General features: G+C 38.0%; 1 protein-coding gene across 1 annotated transcript in view; it reads right to left on the bottom strand.

The window, feature by feature from the left end:
• Nucleotides 1-14,051, bottom strand: part of C10H14orf39 (chromosome 10 C14orf39 homolog) — a 44,984-nt gene extending 30,933 nt beyond the window's left edge. Inside the window, exons 1-4 of the mRNA XM_005685939.2 lie at nt 14,003-14,051; nt 13,849-13,905; nt 12,713-12,839; nt 1,846-1,935 (exon numbers count right to left, since the gene is read on the bottom strand). Of these exons, the coding sequence (XP_005685996.2) occupies nt 1,846-1,935; nt 12,713-12,839; nt 13,849-13,905; nt 14,003-14,051 (323 nt within the window). The remainder of the gene's footprint in view (nt 1-1,845; nt 1,936-12,712; nt 12,840-13,848; nt 13,906-14,002) is intronic.

Here is a 17,796-nt window from a genome sequence, read left to right as displayed (position 1 = left end):
ACTGATCACTGAGAAAGGCTTTCTTATCTTTCCTTGCTATTATTTGGAACTCTGCATTCAAATGGGTATATCTTTCCTTTTCTCTTTTGCTTTTCACTTCTCTTCTTTTCACAGCTATTTGTAAGGCCTCGTCAGACAGCCATTTTGCTTTTTGCGTTTCTTTTTCTTGGAAATGGTATTGATCCCTGTCTCCTGTACAATGTTATGGACCTCCATCCATAGTTATTCAGGCACTCTGTCACATCTAACCCCTTGAATCTTATTTCTCACTTCTACTGTATAATTGTAAGGGATTTGATTTAGGTCATACCTAAATGGTCTAGTGATTTTCCCTACTTTCTTCAATTTAAGTCTGAATTTGGCAATAAGGAGTTCATGATCTGAGCCACAGTCAGCTCCCAGTCTTGTTTTTGCTGACTGTATAGAGCTTCTCCATCTTTGGCTTCAAAGAATATAATCAATCTGATTTCAGTATTGACTATCTGGTGATGTCCATGTGTAGAATCTCCTCTTGTGTTGTTGGGAGAGGGTGTTTGCTATGACAAGTGCATTCTCTTGGCAAAACTGGAAGGTGCTGTATGTCTTCACAGAACCAGTCAACTTCAACTTCTTCAGCATTAGTGGTTGGGGCAATACTTGGGCCAGTACTTGGGTAAAGAAATGCAGTACTTGGGTGCAATCTCAAAAACAACAGAATGATCTCCATTCATTTCCATGGCAAACCATTCAACATCACAGTAATCCAAGTCTATGCCCCAACCACTAAGGCTGAAGAAGCTAAGTTGACCAGTTCTGTATAGACATACAACACCTTCTAGAACTAACACCAAAAACAGATGTTCTTTTCATCATAGAGGATTGGAATGCAAAAGTAAGAAGTCAAGAGATACCTGTAGTAACAGGCAAGTTTGACCCTGGAATACAAAATGAAGTAGGGCAAAGGCTAACAGAGTTTTGTCAAAAGAACATACTAGTCATAGCAAACACTCTCTTTCAACAACACAACAGACAATTCTACACATGGATATCACCAAATGATCAATGCCAAAATTGATTATATTCTTTGCAGCCAAAGATGGAGAAGCTCTATACAGTCAGCAAAAACAAGACCTGGAGTTGACTGTGGCTCAGATCATGAGCTCCTTACTGAAAAATTCAGACTTAAATTGAAGAAAATAAGGAAAACCCCTAGGTCATACATCAATTATACCTCAATAAAGCTGGGGGGAAAATAGTAAGAAAAAAATAAAAATTAAAAATAAACTTGATACTGTTCTTATCCAATTATGTTAAAAATAAAAACATTTCAATTTTTTTAAATTAAGTGAAATTATATATTGTTCCAAGTTCCTCACTTTGTTTCATTATATTCACTAACTACATTTAATCCCCCACCAAGTGATTTAACACATAATAAACCCACATGAATATTAATATTTTTCTATCAGAATATAATATCCCGCTAAAAAACTGAAAAACACAAATTTTATATAAAAATACCCTTTTAAAGCCAATATTTCAATTTTCTCATAAGCTAACTTTATAACTGGCTACTCCCTAAGGTGTTTGACCATAGCAACTCAGTCATAAAAAACATTAACTGAAGCACTCTGCTTTATATTGCTACTGATAGTTACTATGTTAAGGATATGTTTAAATATATCTAAGGTTGGAAAGAGCTTTATAACAAATAGGTAGGCCAACAATGACAACCAAAGAGTCCAAAACACTGGATTTACTTTTTAAAAATTTTGTGTACATTTTTCAATTAATATTTTTACAAATAATGTCTTATTAAAACTAACTTATAGAATTGATAAGCTTAAATTAATATTTATACTATACTTGTCTTTTTCAATAGTTTCTTGATAAATAATAAATTGCTCCTGCATGTAGTCTTCATGTTTATGAAATACATCACATGTTGGCTTCCAGCTATGGATAAAAAATACTGTAATTAGCATCTCAGAATAATAAATTGAAGAAATAATAGAAATGAATTTAACCACTTAAACAATCTTTCCTTTCTTGGAGAAAGTAAGCTTACATTAAGAAAAACATTCCCATTTCCCATCATCACCACTATGACCATAATTGTATACATGTTTGAATATCAACATCCACTAATTTTTCACATAAAAGTTTGTTTGGGAACCATGACTAGGGAAGGAACAAATTTGACATGCCTGGATTGTATATTGCTATGACATCTCTGGAATATACTCTGCAACACTCTGTGTTGTGTTGAGTGTTGGCATCAGGCTATTTTTCTCATCATACTTATAAGATCTTCCATACTTATAAGATATGTAAGATATATAAGATCTCATCATACTTATAAGGGCTTCCCTGGTGGCTCAGAGGTTAAAAAGTGTCTGCCTGCAATGCGGGAGACCTGGGTTCGATCCCTGGGTTGGGAAGATCCTCTAGAGAAGGAAATGGCAACCCACTCCAGTATTCTTGCCGGGAGAACCCCATGGACAGAGAAGCCTGGTGGGCTACAGTCCACAAGGTCGCAAAGAGTCGGACACGACTGAGCGACTTCACTCACTCATCTCACTCATAAGATCTTAGTTAAGAAATTCTATTGGAATAAATATTTATAGAGTTGTTGCTGTTCAGTTACTAAATCATAACCAACTCTTTGCAACCCCATGAACTGCAGCATTCCAGGCTCCCCTTATTTTACTATCTCCCAGAGTTTGCTCAAATTCATGCCCACTGAGTCAGTGATGCTAACTAACCATCTCATCCTATGCCACTCCCTTCTCCTTTTGCCTTCAATCTTTCCCAGCATCAAAGTCTTTTCCAATGAGTTGACTCTTCGAACCAGGTGGTCAAAGTATTGGATCTTCAGCTTCAGCATCAGTCCCTCTGATGAATATTCAGGGTTGATTTCCTTTGGGATTGATGGGTTTGATCTCCTTGCAATCCATGCAACTTTCAAGAGTCTTCTCCAGCACAATTTGAAACCACCAATTCTTTGGTGCTCAGTCTTCTTCACGGACCAACTCTCACATCCGTACATGACTAGTGAAAAACGGACTCTACAGATCTTTGTAGACAACGTGATGTCTCTGTTTTTTACTATACTGTTTCTGTTTGTCATAGCTTTCCTTTCAACGAGCAAGTGTCTTTTAATTTCATGGCAGCACCTGTCACTGTCTGCAGTGACTTTGGAGCCCAGGAAAAGAAAATTTGTCACTGCTTCCACTTTTTCCCCTTGTATTTGCCATGAAGAGATGGGACCAGGTGCCCTGATCTTAGCTTTTTGAATGTTGAGTTTTAAGCCAGCTTTTTCACTCTCCTCTTTCACCCTCTTCAGGAGATTCTATTAGTGCAGTTCAGTTCAGTTGCTCAGTCATGTCCAACTCTTTGCGACCCCATGAATTGCAGCACGCCAAACCTCCCTGTCCATCACCAACTCTCGGAGTTCACTCAAACTCATGTCCGTCGAGTCGGTGATGCCATCCAGCCATCTCATCCTCTGTCGTCCCCTTCTCCTCCTGCCCCCAATCCCTCCCAGCATCAGGGTCTTTTCAAATGAGTCAACTCTTCATATGAGGTGGCCAAAGTATTGGAGTTTCAGCTTTAGCATCAATCCTCCCAATGAACACCCAGGGCTGAACTCCTTTAGAATGGACTGGTTGGATCTCCTTGCAGTCCAAGGGACTCTCAAGAGTCTTCTCCAACATCACAGTTCAAAAGCATCAATTCTTCGGTGCTCAGCTTTCTTCACAGTCCAACTCTCACATCCATACATGACCACTGGAAAAACCATAGCCTTGACTAGATGGACCTTTGCTGGCAAAGTAATGTCTCTGCTTTTCAATGTTATCTACGTTGGTCATAACTTTTCTTCCAAGGAGTAAGCGTCTTTTAATTTCATGGCTGTAATCACCATCTGCAGTGATTTTGGAGCTCAAAAAAATAAAGTCTGACACTGTTTCCACTGTTTCCCCATCTATTTCCCATGAAGTGATAGGACCAGATGCCATGATTTTAAAAGAGATTCTTTGCTGCTGCTAAGTCGCTTCAGTCATGTTCAACTCCGTGCGACCTCATAGACGGCAGCCCACCAGGCTTTCCCGTCCCTGGGAGTTCCTGCTAAATCCCCATGGACAGAGGAGCCTGACTCTTCACTTTCTGCCATTAGAGTGGTATCATCTGTATATCTGAGGTTGTTTATATTTCTCCTGGAAATCTTGATTCCAGCATGTGATTCATCTAACTCAGCATTTTGCATGCATGATGTACTCTGAACATAAGTTAAATAAGCAGGGCTAGCATAAGGGATAAAGGGATTTTTTCTCCTTTCAAATTTAGAAATTTATACCCTCCTGAATTTGAAAGAAACTAGACCAAAATGAATTATAAAATCAGACAGTAAGTATAAAATGAATATTCTGCTTACACATTTGTTTTTATTACATGACTGGAAAGATGTCACCAATGCAAAAAATCTAAAATTAAGCATATGCCACTGCAGCTTACATTCTAAGTATTGTTCAAATATTTCCTCCAGATTTTTTCTAATTTTTTATTTTTCAGATTCAAAAAGTACTCATACCCACCTTTGAAGCACAAATGTATACATAAGAAAATAATTATCATCCATATTCTCAACACTGAATAATAACCACTAATATTTCAATTTCATGGCTGCAATCACCATCTGCAGTGATTTTGGAGCCCCCCAAAATAAAGTCTGACCCTATTTCCACTGTTTCCCCATCTATTTCCCATGAAGTGATGGGACCAGATGCCATGATCTTAGTTTTCTGAATGTTGAGTTTTAAGCCAACTTTTTCACTCTCCTCTTACTCCCGGAGTTCACTCAAACTCATGTCCATTGAGTCGGTGATGCCATCCAGCCATCTCATCCTCGGTCATCCCCTTCTCCTCCTGCCCCCAATCCTTCCCAGCAACAGAGTCTTTTCCAATGAGTCAACTCTTCGCATGAGATGGCCAAAGTACTGGAGTTTCAGCTTTAGCATCATTCCTTCCAAAGAACACCCAGGACTGATCTCCTTTAGAATGGACTGGTTAGATCTCCTTGCAGTCCATGGGACTCTCAAGAGTCTTCTCCAACACCACAGTTCAAAAGCATCAATTCTTTGGTGCTCAGCTGCAATTCATGGGATCGCATAGAGTTGGACATGACTGAGTGACTGAACTGAACTGAATATTTCAATAATTTACTTCCAATTTTACTATAAACAGAGTTTCCCAGGTGGTCCTAGTGGTAAAGAACCAACCTGCCTATGCAGGAGACATAAGAGATGTGGGTTTGATCCCTGGGTTGGAAAGATACCATGGAGGAGGGCATAGTAACCCCCTCTAGTATTCTTGCCTAGAGAATCCCCATAGACAGAGGAGCCTGATGAACTACAGTCCATAGGGTCACCTAGAGTCAGACATGAGTGAAGAGATTTAGCATTCACAAGCAGACACATATAGTTTAACATATTTGAGATCATATTCACATATACAACATATTCACCTTTCAGTTCAGTTCAGTCTCTCAGTCATATCTGACTCTTTGCGACCCCATGAACCACAGCACACCAGGCCTCCCTGTCCATCACCACCTCCCAGAGTCCACCCAAACCCGTGTCCATTGAGTTGATGATGCCATCCAACCATCTCATCCTCTGTAGTCCCCTTCTCCTCCTGCCCCCAATCCCTCCCAGCATCAGGGTCTTTTCCAATGAGTCAGCTCTTCACATCAGGTGGCCAAAGTATTCACCTTTATCACTTAGTTTTAAACTATACACATTTCTTTGTTACTAAAAATTCACTGTAAAGGTTTTAATAAATACAACATATTACTCATTCCAATACTGTTAGCCATTTTAGTTACTCTAAGTTTCTCTTAAGGACTTGCACTTAAATGTTTGCCTGAGTTTTCAATCATTTCCTTCAACAATATTTCCCAAAATGGAATTATAAGATCAAAGGTTATATATACATACATTCTGAATATTTTTAAAATTCTGTAAGAACTATATTTTCATTGAAAAGATACTCATTATAAGCATTTTGATGTACATATGTCTGCTAAGCCACGTCAGTCATGTCTGACTCTGTGCGACCCCACAGACGGCAGCCCACTAGGCTTCCACTTCCCTGGGATTCTCCAGGCAAGAACACTGGAGTGGGTTGCCATTTCCTTCTCCAATGCATGCAGGTGAAAAGTGAAAGTGAAGTTGCTCAGTCATGTCCGACTCTTAGCAACCCCATGGACTGAAGCCCACCAGGCTCCTCCATCCATGGGATTTTCCAGGCAAGAGTACTGGAGTGGGGTGCCATTGCCTTCTCCATACATATGTCTAGACTTGTTCTATTATACATATATAAATACACAATTACTACATTGAGTTTATTTTATGAATGCTGTTTCAATGTTTTGTTCAATTTGTAATATACTGTTAACACGTTTCATGTCAATAAATATTGACATATAGCATAAATTAATAGACTGTTTACTGTTCATTCATATGGATGAACCAAAATTCATTTAAACTATCACCTAATATTGAACACTGAGCTGCTTCCAATGTTCTCCTATCATAAAAGGTTGATATAAATACATTGTTGTACATTATATCTTTTAGAAAATACCTATTTCCTTACAAAAATTTATCAGAAATGATACCATTTAATCAAAAGTGATGCTTATTTTTAAAGTCTTTAAAGTATGCAGATATGTGATCCAAAAGGTATAAACCAGTGTATATTCCTACATTACCCTACCATAGTTTGGCCAAACTACAGGGAGGGAACATAGCCCCATCCATCAGCAGAAAATTGGATTAAAAATCTACTGAGCATGGCCTTGCCCATCAGAGCAAGACCTGTTTGCCCCAGAGCCAGTAACTCAGGGAGCTTCTACAAGCCTTTTATCCTTATCCACCAGAGTGAAGTGAAGTGAGGTTGCTCAGTCATATCTGACTCTTCACGACCCCGTGGACTGCAGCCTACCAGGCTCCTCCACCCACGGGATTTTCCAGGCAAGAGTACTGGAGTGGGTTGCCGTTTCCTTCTCCAGGGGATCTTCCCCACCCAGGGATTGAACCCAGGTCTCCTGCATTGTAGACAGACGCTTTACCGTCTGAGCCGCCAGGGAAGTCTACCACCAGAGGGCAGACAGAATGAAAACCACAATCACAGAAAACTAATCAAACCGATCACATGGGTCACATCCTTGTCTAATTCAATGAAACTATGAGCCATGCCATGTAGGGCCACCCAAGACAGACTAGTCATGGTGGAGAGTTCAGTCCACTGGAGAAGGAAATGGCAAACCACTTCAGGATTCTTACCTTGAGAACCCTATGAACAGTATGAAAAGGCAAAAAGATATGACACTGAAAGACGAACTTCCCAGGTCAATAGGTGCCCAATATGCTACTGGAGAAGAGTGAAGAAATAGCTCCAAAAGGAATGAAGAAATTCAGCCAAAGTGGAAACAATGCCCAGTTACGGATGTGTCTGGTGGTGAAAATAAAGTCTGAAGCTATAAAGAATAATACTGCATAGGAACCTGGAATGTTAGGACCATGAATCAAGTTAAATTGGAAGTGGTCAAGCAAGAGATGGCAAGGATGAACATCAACATTCTAGGAATCAGTGAACTAAAATGAACTGGAATGGGTGAATTTAATTCAGATGACCATTACATCTACTACTGTGGGCAAGAATCCCTTAGGAGAAATGGAGTAGCCCTCACAGTTAACAAGAGAGTCTGAAATGCAGTTCTTGGGTGCAGTATCAAAAACGACAGAATGATCTCTGTTCATTTCCAAGGCAAACCATTCAATATCACAATAATCCAAGTCTATGCCCCAACCAGTAACGCCGAAGAAGCTGAAGTTGAACAGTTCAATGATGGCCTACAAGAACTTCTAGAACTAACACCAAAAAGAGATGTCCTTTTCATCACAGGGGACTAGAATACAAAAGTAGGAAGTCAAGAAGTAACAGGCAAGTTTGGCCTTGGAGTACAAAATGAAGCAGAGCAAAAGCTAACAGAGTTTTGCCAAGAGAATGCACTGGTCATAGCAAACACACTCTTCTAACAACGTAAGAGATGACTACACATGGACATCACCAGATGATCGATACTGAAATCAGATTGGTTATATTCTTTGCAGGTAAAGATGGAGAAGCTCTATATACTCAGCAAAAACAAGACCGGGAGTTGACATGAACTCCTTATTGCCGAATTCAGACTTAAATTGAAGAAAGTGGGAAAAACCACTAGGCACAATTCAGGTATGGCCTAAATCAAATCCCTTACAATTATACAGTGGAAGTGAAAAACAGATTCAAGGGATTACATTTGATAGACAGAATGCCTGAAGAACTATGGATGGAGGTTCATAACATTGTACAGGAGGTGATGATCAAGAACATCTCCAAGAAAAAGAAATGCAAAAAGGCAAAATGGTTGTCTGAGGAGGCCCTACAAATAGCTGAGAAAAGAAGAAAAGTGAAAGACAAAGGAGAAAGGAAAAGATATATCCAAGCAAGGAGAGATAAGAAAGCTTTCCTAAGTGATCAATGCAAAGAAAGAAGAAAACAATAGAATGTGAAAGACTAGAGATCTCTTCATGAAAATTAGAGATACCAAGGGAATACTTCATGCAAAGATGGGCACAATAAAGGACAGCGATGGTATGGACCTAACAGAAGCAGAAGATACTAAGACCTGGCAAGAATACACAGAAGAACTATTCAAAAAATACCTTAATGACCCAGATAACCATGATGGTGTGATCACTCACCTAGAGCTAGACATCCTGGAATGTGAAGTCAAGTGGGACTTAGGAAGCATCACTATGAACAAAGCTAGTGGAGGTATTGGAAATTCCAGTTGAATTCCTCAAAGATGATCCTTAAAGATGATGCTGTGAATGTTGCACTCAATAGGTCAGCAAATTTGGAAAACTCAGAAGTGGCCACAGGACTGGAAAAGGTCAGTTTTCAGTCCAATCCCAAAGAAAGGCAATGACAAAAATGTTCAAACTACTGCATAATTGCACTCATCTCACACACTAGCAAAGTAATGCTCAAAATTCTCCAAGCGAGGCTTCAATAGTACATGAACCGGGAACTTCCTGATGTCCAAACTGGATTTAGAAAAGGCAGAGGAACCAGAGATCAAACTGCCAACATCTGTTGGATTATCTAAAAAGCAAGAGTTCCAGAAAATCATCTACTTCTGCTTCACTGACTATACTAAAATTCTTTGTTGTGTAGATCACAACAAACTGTGGAAAATTCTTAAAGAGATGAGAATACCAGATTACCTTACCTACCTCCTGAAAAACCGGTATGCAAGTCAAGAAGAAACAGTTAGAACTGGACATGGAACAATGGACTGGTTTAAAATTGGGAATGCAGTACATCAAGGCTGTATATTATCACCATGTTTATTTAACTTATATGCAGATTACCTCACTGGGAATGCCGAGCTGGAAGAAACACAAGTTGGAATCGAGATTGCAAGGAGAAATATCAATAACCTCAGATATGTAGATGACACCACCCTTATGACAGAAAGCAAAGAAGTAAAGAGCATCTTGATGAAAGTGAAAGAGGAGAGTGAAAAAGCTGGCTTAAAACTCAACATCCAAAAAATGAAGATCATGGCATCTGATCCTATTACTTCATGGCAAATAGATAGGGAAACAATGAAAACAATGAGAAACTTTATTTTCTTGGGCTCCAAAATCACTGCAGATGGTGGCTGCAGCCCTGAAATTAAAAGACACTTGCTTCTTGGAAGAAAAACTATGACCAACCTAGACAGCATATTAAAAAGCAGAGACATTACTTTGCCAACAAAGGTCTGTCTAGTCAAGGCTATGGTTTTTGCAGTAGTCATGTATGGATGTGAGAGTTGGACCACTAAGAAGGCTGAGCGTTGAAGAATTGATGCCTCAACTGTGGTGTTGGAGAAGACTCTTCAAAGTCCCTTGGACAGAAAGGAGATCAACCAGTCAATCCTAAAACAAATCAATCCAGAATATTCACTGGAAGAACTGAGGCTGAAGCTCCAATACTTTGGCCACCTGATGTGAAGAGCTGACTCTTGGGATGCTGGGAAAGACTGAAGGCAGGAGGAGAAGGGGATAACAAAGGACAAGATGGTTGATGGCATCACTAATTCAATGGACATAAGTTTGAGCAAGCTCCAGGAGACAGTGAAGGACTGGGAAGCCTGGAGTGCTGCAGTCCATGGGGTTGCAAAGAATCAGACACGACTGAGTGACTGAACAACAACAATAACATATTCCTACATTGTGTGAGCAAGGTGATTTTCTTATTTGCTGGCCAATACTGGGTATGAACCTTCTTTAAATTTCTGTAAAACTTAAGGACAAAATAATGTACAATAATGTATAATATTATTGCTTTAATTTGGATGTCTTTGATTATTAGTAAGATTGAGCATTTGTTCACATGTTCATTAGACACACATTTCTTCATTTTGGTATTTACTTATTTACCATCTTTGCCCATTTTTTTCTAATGGGGCTTTGGCTCTTTATTAATAATTTCTACAAGCACTTTATATTTTTTAAATTGACCCTTCTTTGATGTTTTTCTACTTTATCTTTTTGCTTTTTGTATCAATTTGAGGTGTTTTTCTTTTTAATTTCTATGTATACTTACCATTGTTTCCAATGTGATTTCTACCTTTGATGACACAGATCTTCTTCTCTCAAAGATTATAGTCACCTATATTTTTTCTCATACTTTCATGAATTCATATGTCACATTTAAATCACTTAGCCACAAGCTGAAATCATGAACTAGAGGTATTTGCGCATTAAAATCAACAGATCCTAACTGTCCTCAGCACCCAGTAGAGAATAATCTTGTATAAAGTACATCTTGAACACAGTAGGTTCTAAGGAGAAACTACCAGTAATTTTCCAGAACCCATTGCAGCTAATTGAGGGAAACCACTGGTAAAACCTACTGCAGTATACCTCAAAGAAAAAGTTGAACAGTACATAGTGTTTCATTAATGATACTGCCAAAAAAAATTAAACATTGATAATTTCAGTGTTAGCAAGGTTGTGAGGAATAGAAACTCTCAAATATTGTTGGTGAAAGTATAAGTTAGTATAATTTTTTTGGAGAGAAGTTTAGAATTACTTATCAAATATTTAAACATGCATACTCTCTGATCTAGCAATGTCATTTCCAGGAGTTCATTCTATAGCAGCAGTTCTAGAAATATGGAAGGAGACCTATATATATTGCTTATAATAGGAAATAACTGTAAATAACCAACATGTATATTAATAGGAGAAGATTAAGTAACTTAGGATGCATCAGTACTATAAAATACTATGGAGCTATTAAAAAAAGAATGAAATCTATATACAGTCATCCCATGTATAGTACCATTTACATTACCTATTGTTAAATTTTAAAAACAAGTTGAAAAATCAGTATGGTATGATTGCATTTTTGAGACAAGGAAAGTCAGAAATACAGGTAGACATATAAATAAGCATATGTAGTAATGGTGTTGAATGTATATTTTAAAAGGTCTGAAAGTGTACTCACTGTTAAGAGTGATTACCTATAAGAAAGAGTACAGGGTGGGGGTGGGGACTGCAGACAGGGAGAGACTTTTTATTCCATATATTTGTATACGCTTTGAATTTTTATACTAGGCATGTGTCACTTCTATTTAAAACAACTATAAAAAAAGTAATAAGGGAAACCAAAAGCTTATGAAATTTTTAAATAACAAAACATTTTAAAACAGGCATGATTCTTAAGTATAGTACTTAATACAAAGACAGTGGCCCACATAAAATTAAATACAGAAAGCTAACACACTTTCTTTTTGTAAGTACTTGATCATACAGTTAGGTTCCATTAACAAGCCTTTGTAAAAAAAAAAAAAAGTCTTTGCTTCAAAATGTCTGTCTTAAATAATATTAATAGATATAACTATTAGAATAGGATGTGAGACTATACTGAAAGAATTAAGATACTAAATAGTTTTATTTTGAAAAGCTACTAATTTTAGGCTAGTTCCCTTAGACAAAAAGATCTTGAAAATTCAAAGGTGAACATTATTTTAGATCTATTTATCTAATAGGAATTTTCTGAGTCTACTCAAAATATTATATTTATACTAACTGGATTTGAACTAGAGAGATCTTAGGGCTTCCCTGATAGCTCAGTTGGTAAAGAATTCACCTGCATTGCAGCAGACCCCGGTTCAATTCCTGGGTGAGAAAGATCCCCTGGAAAAGGGATAGGCTACCCACTCGAGTATTCTTGGGCTTCCTTTGTGGCTCAGCTGGTAAAGAATCTGCCTGCAATGCAGGAGACCTGAGTTCAATCTCTGAGCTGGGAAGATCCCCTGGAGAAAGGAATGGCTACCCAACTCCAGTATTCTGGTCTGGAGAATTTCCCGGACTGTATAGTCCATGAAGTCACAAACAGTCAGACATGACTGAGTGACTTTCACCTCACTTAGAACACTTACTTCTTTCTTTTGAACCTTCTGTTATCCCTTTTACAGTGTCTTGTAACAAGGAAATTGAAGACCTGATTCATCATTTTCCTAATATAAAATACTACTGTCAAGCAACAGTGTCTTCAACTATAAACTCAATATCCCTGAATAAGAGAATCTAATAACAATTATTGAAAGTTTCTTTAAAATACTCACTTACTACAGTTGTCTTTGATCTCTTTACTATGTTTACAGTAATGACCAATTTCCTCATCTGTCGTATTTATAGTTTCATGTATCTTACAAACAGTAGCTTTGTATTCTTTAATATCTTCAAAGCATTCTAGAAAACAGAAATATTTATTTTAAGGAGAAATCATAAATTCAGAATAAATACAGTAGGAAAAAAGGTATGGCAACTGACCTAAAAAAGGAGAACCAAAGAATGGACAAGAAGTGAAGCTTGAGATGGGAAGGGCCCTAAAGAGCACAGGACAATCAGGCTTGGTCCTAGACCCAGAAGCTAAGAAGTCGTATTTGAGATTGAAGAGAAATGTCCCCTGTTCCATCTCTAATGTAAGAGGGCTAGATTAAGAAATGTCTAAGATCAATGGTATCTTATGATGTTATGAGTTCATGTAAACATTTATTCACATGATACTAATGTAAGAGTTTTGTTTTTGACAAATGTGAAATTTCTATTAATCAATTCCAAGTCATTATTTAATATATCTTCAATTCACTTATTTCTTTGTCACTAGTGAGTAAACACAAGATAAAAATCAAATGTAATTTCTTTAAAAAATTAAAACAAATTCTTAATACCCTATTCTCTTTTGTTGCAGAAAAGATAAACAAATTTATTAAACCTTTCAGAACTATTAGAAATAATGATTGTAGCTTCTTTGGATAGTTTTTATGTAGGATCTTAAAACACTACATTTATATAATTTGCTTTGTCATTCTACTCATAATATTAATTTTGATAATTAGCATTCCTGAAAATGTGGCATCCATTAATTCTGGCCACTGACTTTTGATGATTTCTAAAAATATTTAAAATTTTTTACTCAAATGTTTGAAATAACCTGTGTTAAGGAAAAAATATTTTCAATTTTATGTAATATGAGTGATTTCTACTTAAAATTCCTAAACACAAAATAATTAAATGCTGAATACAGAATACTGACATGTACTACTGAAAAACTAGCTAGGGTAAACAGCTTATTATTAGTCCCTAGATAGAAGGGGGAGCTCTAATGCCAACTATAAATTACCCTAAACAAAGCAACTGCATAACATCCTATATTCTATAAAAAATTAAAACATCTTTGTCATGCAAAACTACTTACTATTAATTCGCTGAACTATATCTTCTTTAGTACTTATATCTTGTTCATACTGGAAAACTAAAATAAAATAACTCTTGTAACTTCATTTCATTGTTAAAATGTCAAATGATAATACAAATAGTTACCTACTTCTTTATTTTCACTTTATACCTACCAAATTCTAGCAAAAGTCTGTCCAGACTGACAAATAGGCTGTCATTCATCTTGGACACTTGCTAAAAAAAAAATAAGAAGAAGGAAGGATTTTCTAAAAACCTTTTGACACAGTATTATTACATAAAAATGTGGATGGAAAGAAAGACCCCTTCATCCCGGTACTGGGCAGGTATTTTAAAAATTAATGTCGTTATATATATTAAAATAAATATATACAATTATACATAGTAAATTGAATGTCGTTGCATTACTAAAACTTCACAATTGTTTATACATGGTAGTGCCATAAATCACTGAATAATCTGGAGTCCACAGACACCCAGACTTCTCAAAAGGGCATGCTCTTTACAATAAACAGTATCTCTGAATGTCCTTTCTCGGCCTGAGTATTACGTGTAGCAAAATTGTGAAATTCCTTCACCGACAGCTAGGTAAAACCTACAGGAACCGTGCAATTTGACACTGGCGAATTTACCACCAAGAATCTAAAAGTGGAGGTATTTACTGGACTACCAAGTCGCGTTAAAAAAAATTTAAAAACCGCCTGAGGCGGAGTTTGGACCACTCTTCACCACAGAGTCGAAGAGCTACTCTTCCCGCGCGTTCCGAAGCGGGGAGTTTGCTCGCCGACTCCCTTCAGAGACTACTCGCTTCTTTTCACCCGAGACCGTCCCCGACACTCCAGCCTCGCGGCGACCCCCGAAGCCTCGGGCTGCAGTGCGGCCGAAAGCGAGACCACGGGCCAGGAAAGCCCCCAGAACGCAACCTCCAGTCATACTCCGAGGACAGGGCCCTCCAGCCCCGCAAACCCTTCATGGCCGCCTGCCCTCAGAATAACCGCCATACACAGTTCTTCCCCATCCACCTCACAGTGACTCCCTCTGGCACCCGAACGCCCACCCTTCTTTCCCGGATCCCACACTCTCGACTCGGGGTGGCGAGAGCCGAGGACGCGACAGCAGATCGCCACACAGACCCGTCCGAGCCCCGCTTCTACCTCGCTCGGCCCCACCCAGCCCCGCGAAGCCCACCGCAGGAGCTCCAAGATCGCGCTGAAAAGCGAGGTCTGACTCCACGCGAGACCAGCGCGGCGGCGCTCACGCCTCCCTCCCCCGCGAAGCGAGAATCAAGCATCCCGCCGCCCGAGAAGACCTGCTGGGATCAGAAGCCCAAGACCTAGGCTAGGGAACCCGTCGGGAGCTATTGTTTTCTTTCCCTAAGACTAGCCAGTCCTCTCGTAAAATAACAGTTTAAAATGCATTTCGGAGAACAGCAATAAAATTGACATTAACCTTAACATGACAACAAAAACCACTCGAATCAATCGTCAAAATTCAATTTCGCATTCAGCCTTCAAAACTCGCTGAAAAGCAAGTCTAAGAATTCAAATACATTTTCATTTAACAAACATTTTGAGAGTGGTATTTATTCAGTTTCAAATAAAATGTACATTAATATTTTCTTTCCAAAATGCTGTCTTTGTAATTTATACTCTTAGACCTTGCATATCTAAGGTGAAATAAAGAATTCACTTTATAACTTTTAATTTATGGTTTATAACTTGTTCACAATGATTTAGACAAATAGCCCCCCCAAACTGCCTTCATTATTTGTATTGTTTAGCCACTAAGTTCTCCTTTGCGATCCCATAGACTGTAGCCTGCCAGGCTCCTTTGCCCATGGGATTAATTCCCGGTGAAAATGATGTAAATAATTGCCTCAATTCCCTACACTTAAATTGTTTCACAGATTTTTAATATGAAAAAGATACTTTCGGCGAGTTTTCTTAAGTACTTCAGATCATATATGCAATAACCAGTTTTATTATAATGTGATATAATACTGCTTATTAGTATCAATATAGTGAGTCATCAAAGCTAATTTAATGTAAATTGATGACATAAGAGATTTAGAAGGTTTGTTCTTATACTTGTTTATATTTATTAGTTACCCTTTTTTAGGAAGGTATGAGACAATAGACATGAAGGCTAAATTATCATTAGTCTTGCTGGTGCTGCATTGCTATGACTGCTAAGAAAACTTGACAGATCAAAAAAGCTGATCCACTTCAACTTAATAGTAGATTTTCTTATGTAAAATTGTGGAGACCTAGAAAAATCACCTTATTGAGATCTGGAAATCCATTTACTTACATCTATGTATATCTTTATAAAATATACTCTCATAAAAATACACTTGAGTTCTACCAACTCCACTACCCCTTATTCCATTCCAGAAATTCCTTCTGGAAAAGCATTAAAGATGAAGATGTTCCATCTACTGGAGAGTTTTAAATAATAAATTTTATTCTCCCCTCTAAATCTCAATGAAATATAATGTTCTATTTGGAAAATTATAGAATTTTGACTCATGTAAACATTTTCCCTGACAAATCATTAAAATTCTCCCTACCTATTATTAGCACCTTCCCCTCTTGCTCCACATATGCAAATCAGAATCTAAAGAAATTCTTAATTTAAAACTGCTGCCTATTAAAATTACACTGTACTACTCTTACTTTGACTGCTAAATTTATCAATTAAAAACATGTCTCTTGCCTACAATTCCTTTCCACTCCTTTCCTCATTGATTTTCAACCCAACCACTATACCCTAACACATTTAACTGCTTTTTCAGATAATAAAAAAATTTTAGTCCAAATATAACGGTATGTTCTCAGTCTTACCCTTCCCTTCTTCTTTCCTCTTTCTTGTACTTGGTCCCATTAAAATTTTCTGTAACCCTAACCCTGTCTTCTAAGACACTACTTTCTTAAAAGAACTGCTTTCGCATTTCTCTTAGCTGCCCCTCTGATTTTGGCTTCTACTTTTCTCCCTCTCACTATCACTTCCCAACTACAGACTCTTATCTTAGCTTTTTCTTTAACTCTACCCCCCTTCTATATGTTTGTTGGATTATTCATTCAAAATGTGCTTAAAACACCCAAATCTGTATTTCCAGCTGTATCCTATTATCTGTGCGTGTGTGCATGCCTGCGAAGTCAATTCAGTCATGTCTGACTCTCTGCGACGCCATGGACTATAGCCCACCAGGCTCCTCTGTCCTTGAAATTCTCCAGGCAAGAATCCTAGAGTGGGTTGCCATGCCCTTCTCGAAGGGGATCTTCCCAACCCAGGGATCCAACCTGCATCTCTTACATCTCCTGCATTGGCAGAAGGGTTCTTTATCACTAGCCCACTTCTTGTATACATCCAATCAACTCTGTAAATAGTCTTTGTAGTTAGACAGATAGAGATTCAACTTCTGGTTCTGTCATTTGTGAAGTCAAACCTTTGGGCAAGTTTCTAACCAAAGCTTCAGCTTCCTGAAATGTAAAGTGAGAATTAATAATTCTACATCTTGGGTTCTAGAATACAGTATTTACTTGCTTTTTTCTCCTATGTCTAATAATTTCTCTATCTCCTCTTTCAGATTCATCCTCTTCTACTCAGTCACTAAATCTTATAAATTCTTGAGGCTCAATCCTAGCCCTTTCCTCTCATCCTGTTCTCTTATGTTTAAGTACTCTCATCTCTGTCTATAGTTTGTTGTTTAGTCACTAAGTCATGTTCAACTTTTCTGCAACCCCATGTACTATATAGCCCACTAGGCCCCTCTGTCCATGGGACTTCCCAGGCAAGAATATTGGAGTGGGTTGCCATTTCCTTCTCCAGAGGATCTTCCTGACCTAGGAATCGAACCCACACCTCCTGAATTGCAGGCAGATTCTTTACCATCAGAGCCACCAGGGAAGCCGTCTATAGCTTACCACTATATATATGACTCACAAAC

This window comes from Capra hircus, chromosome 10 (genome assembly GCF_001704415.2).
Source record: "Capra hircus breed San Clemente chromosome 10, ASM170441v1, whole genome shotgun sequence".
In the NCBI taxonomy this organism is placed as follows: Eukaryota; Metazoa; Chordata; class Mammalia; order Artiodactyla; family Bovidae; genus Capra; species Capra hircus.
Note: the sequence above shows the minus strand (reverse complement) of the source record. Positions and strands in the feature narration are given on the sequence as shown.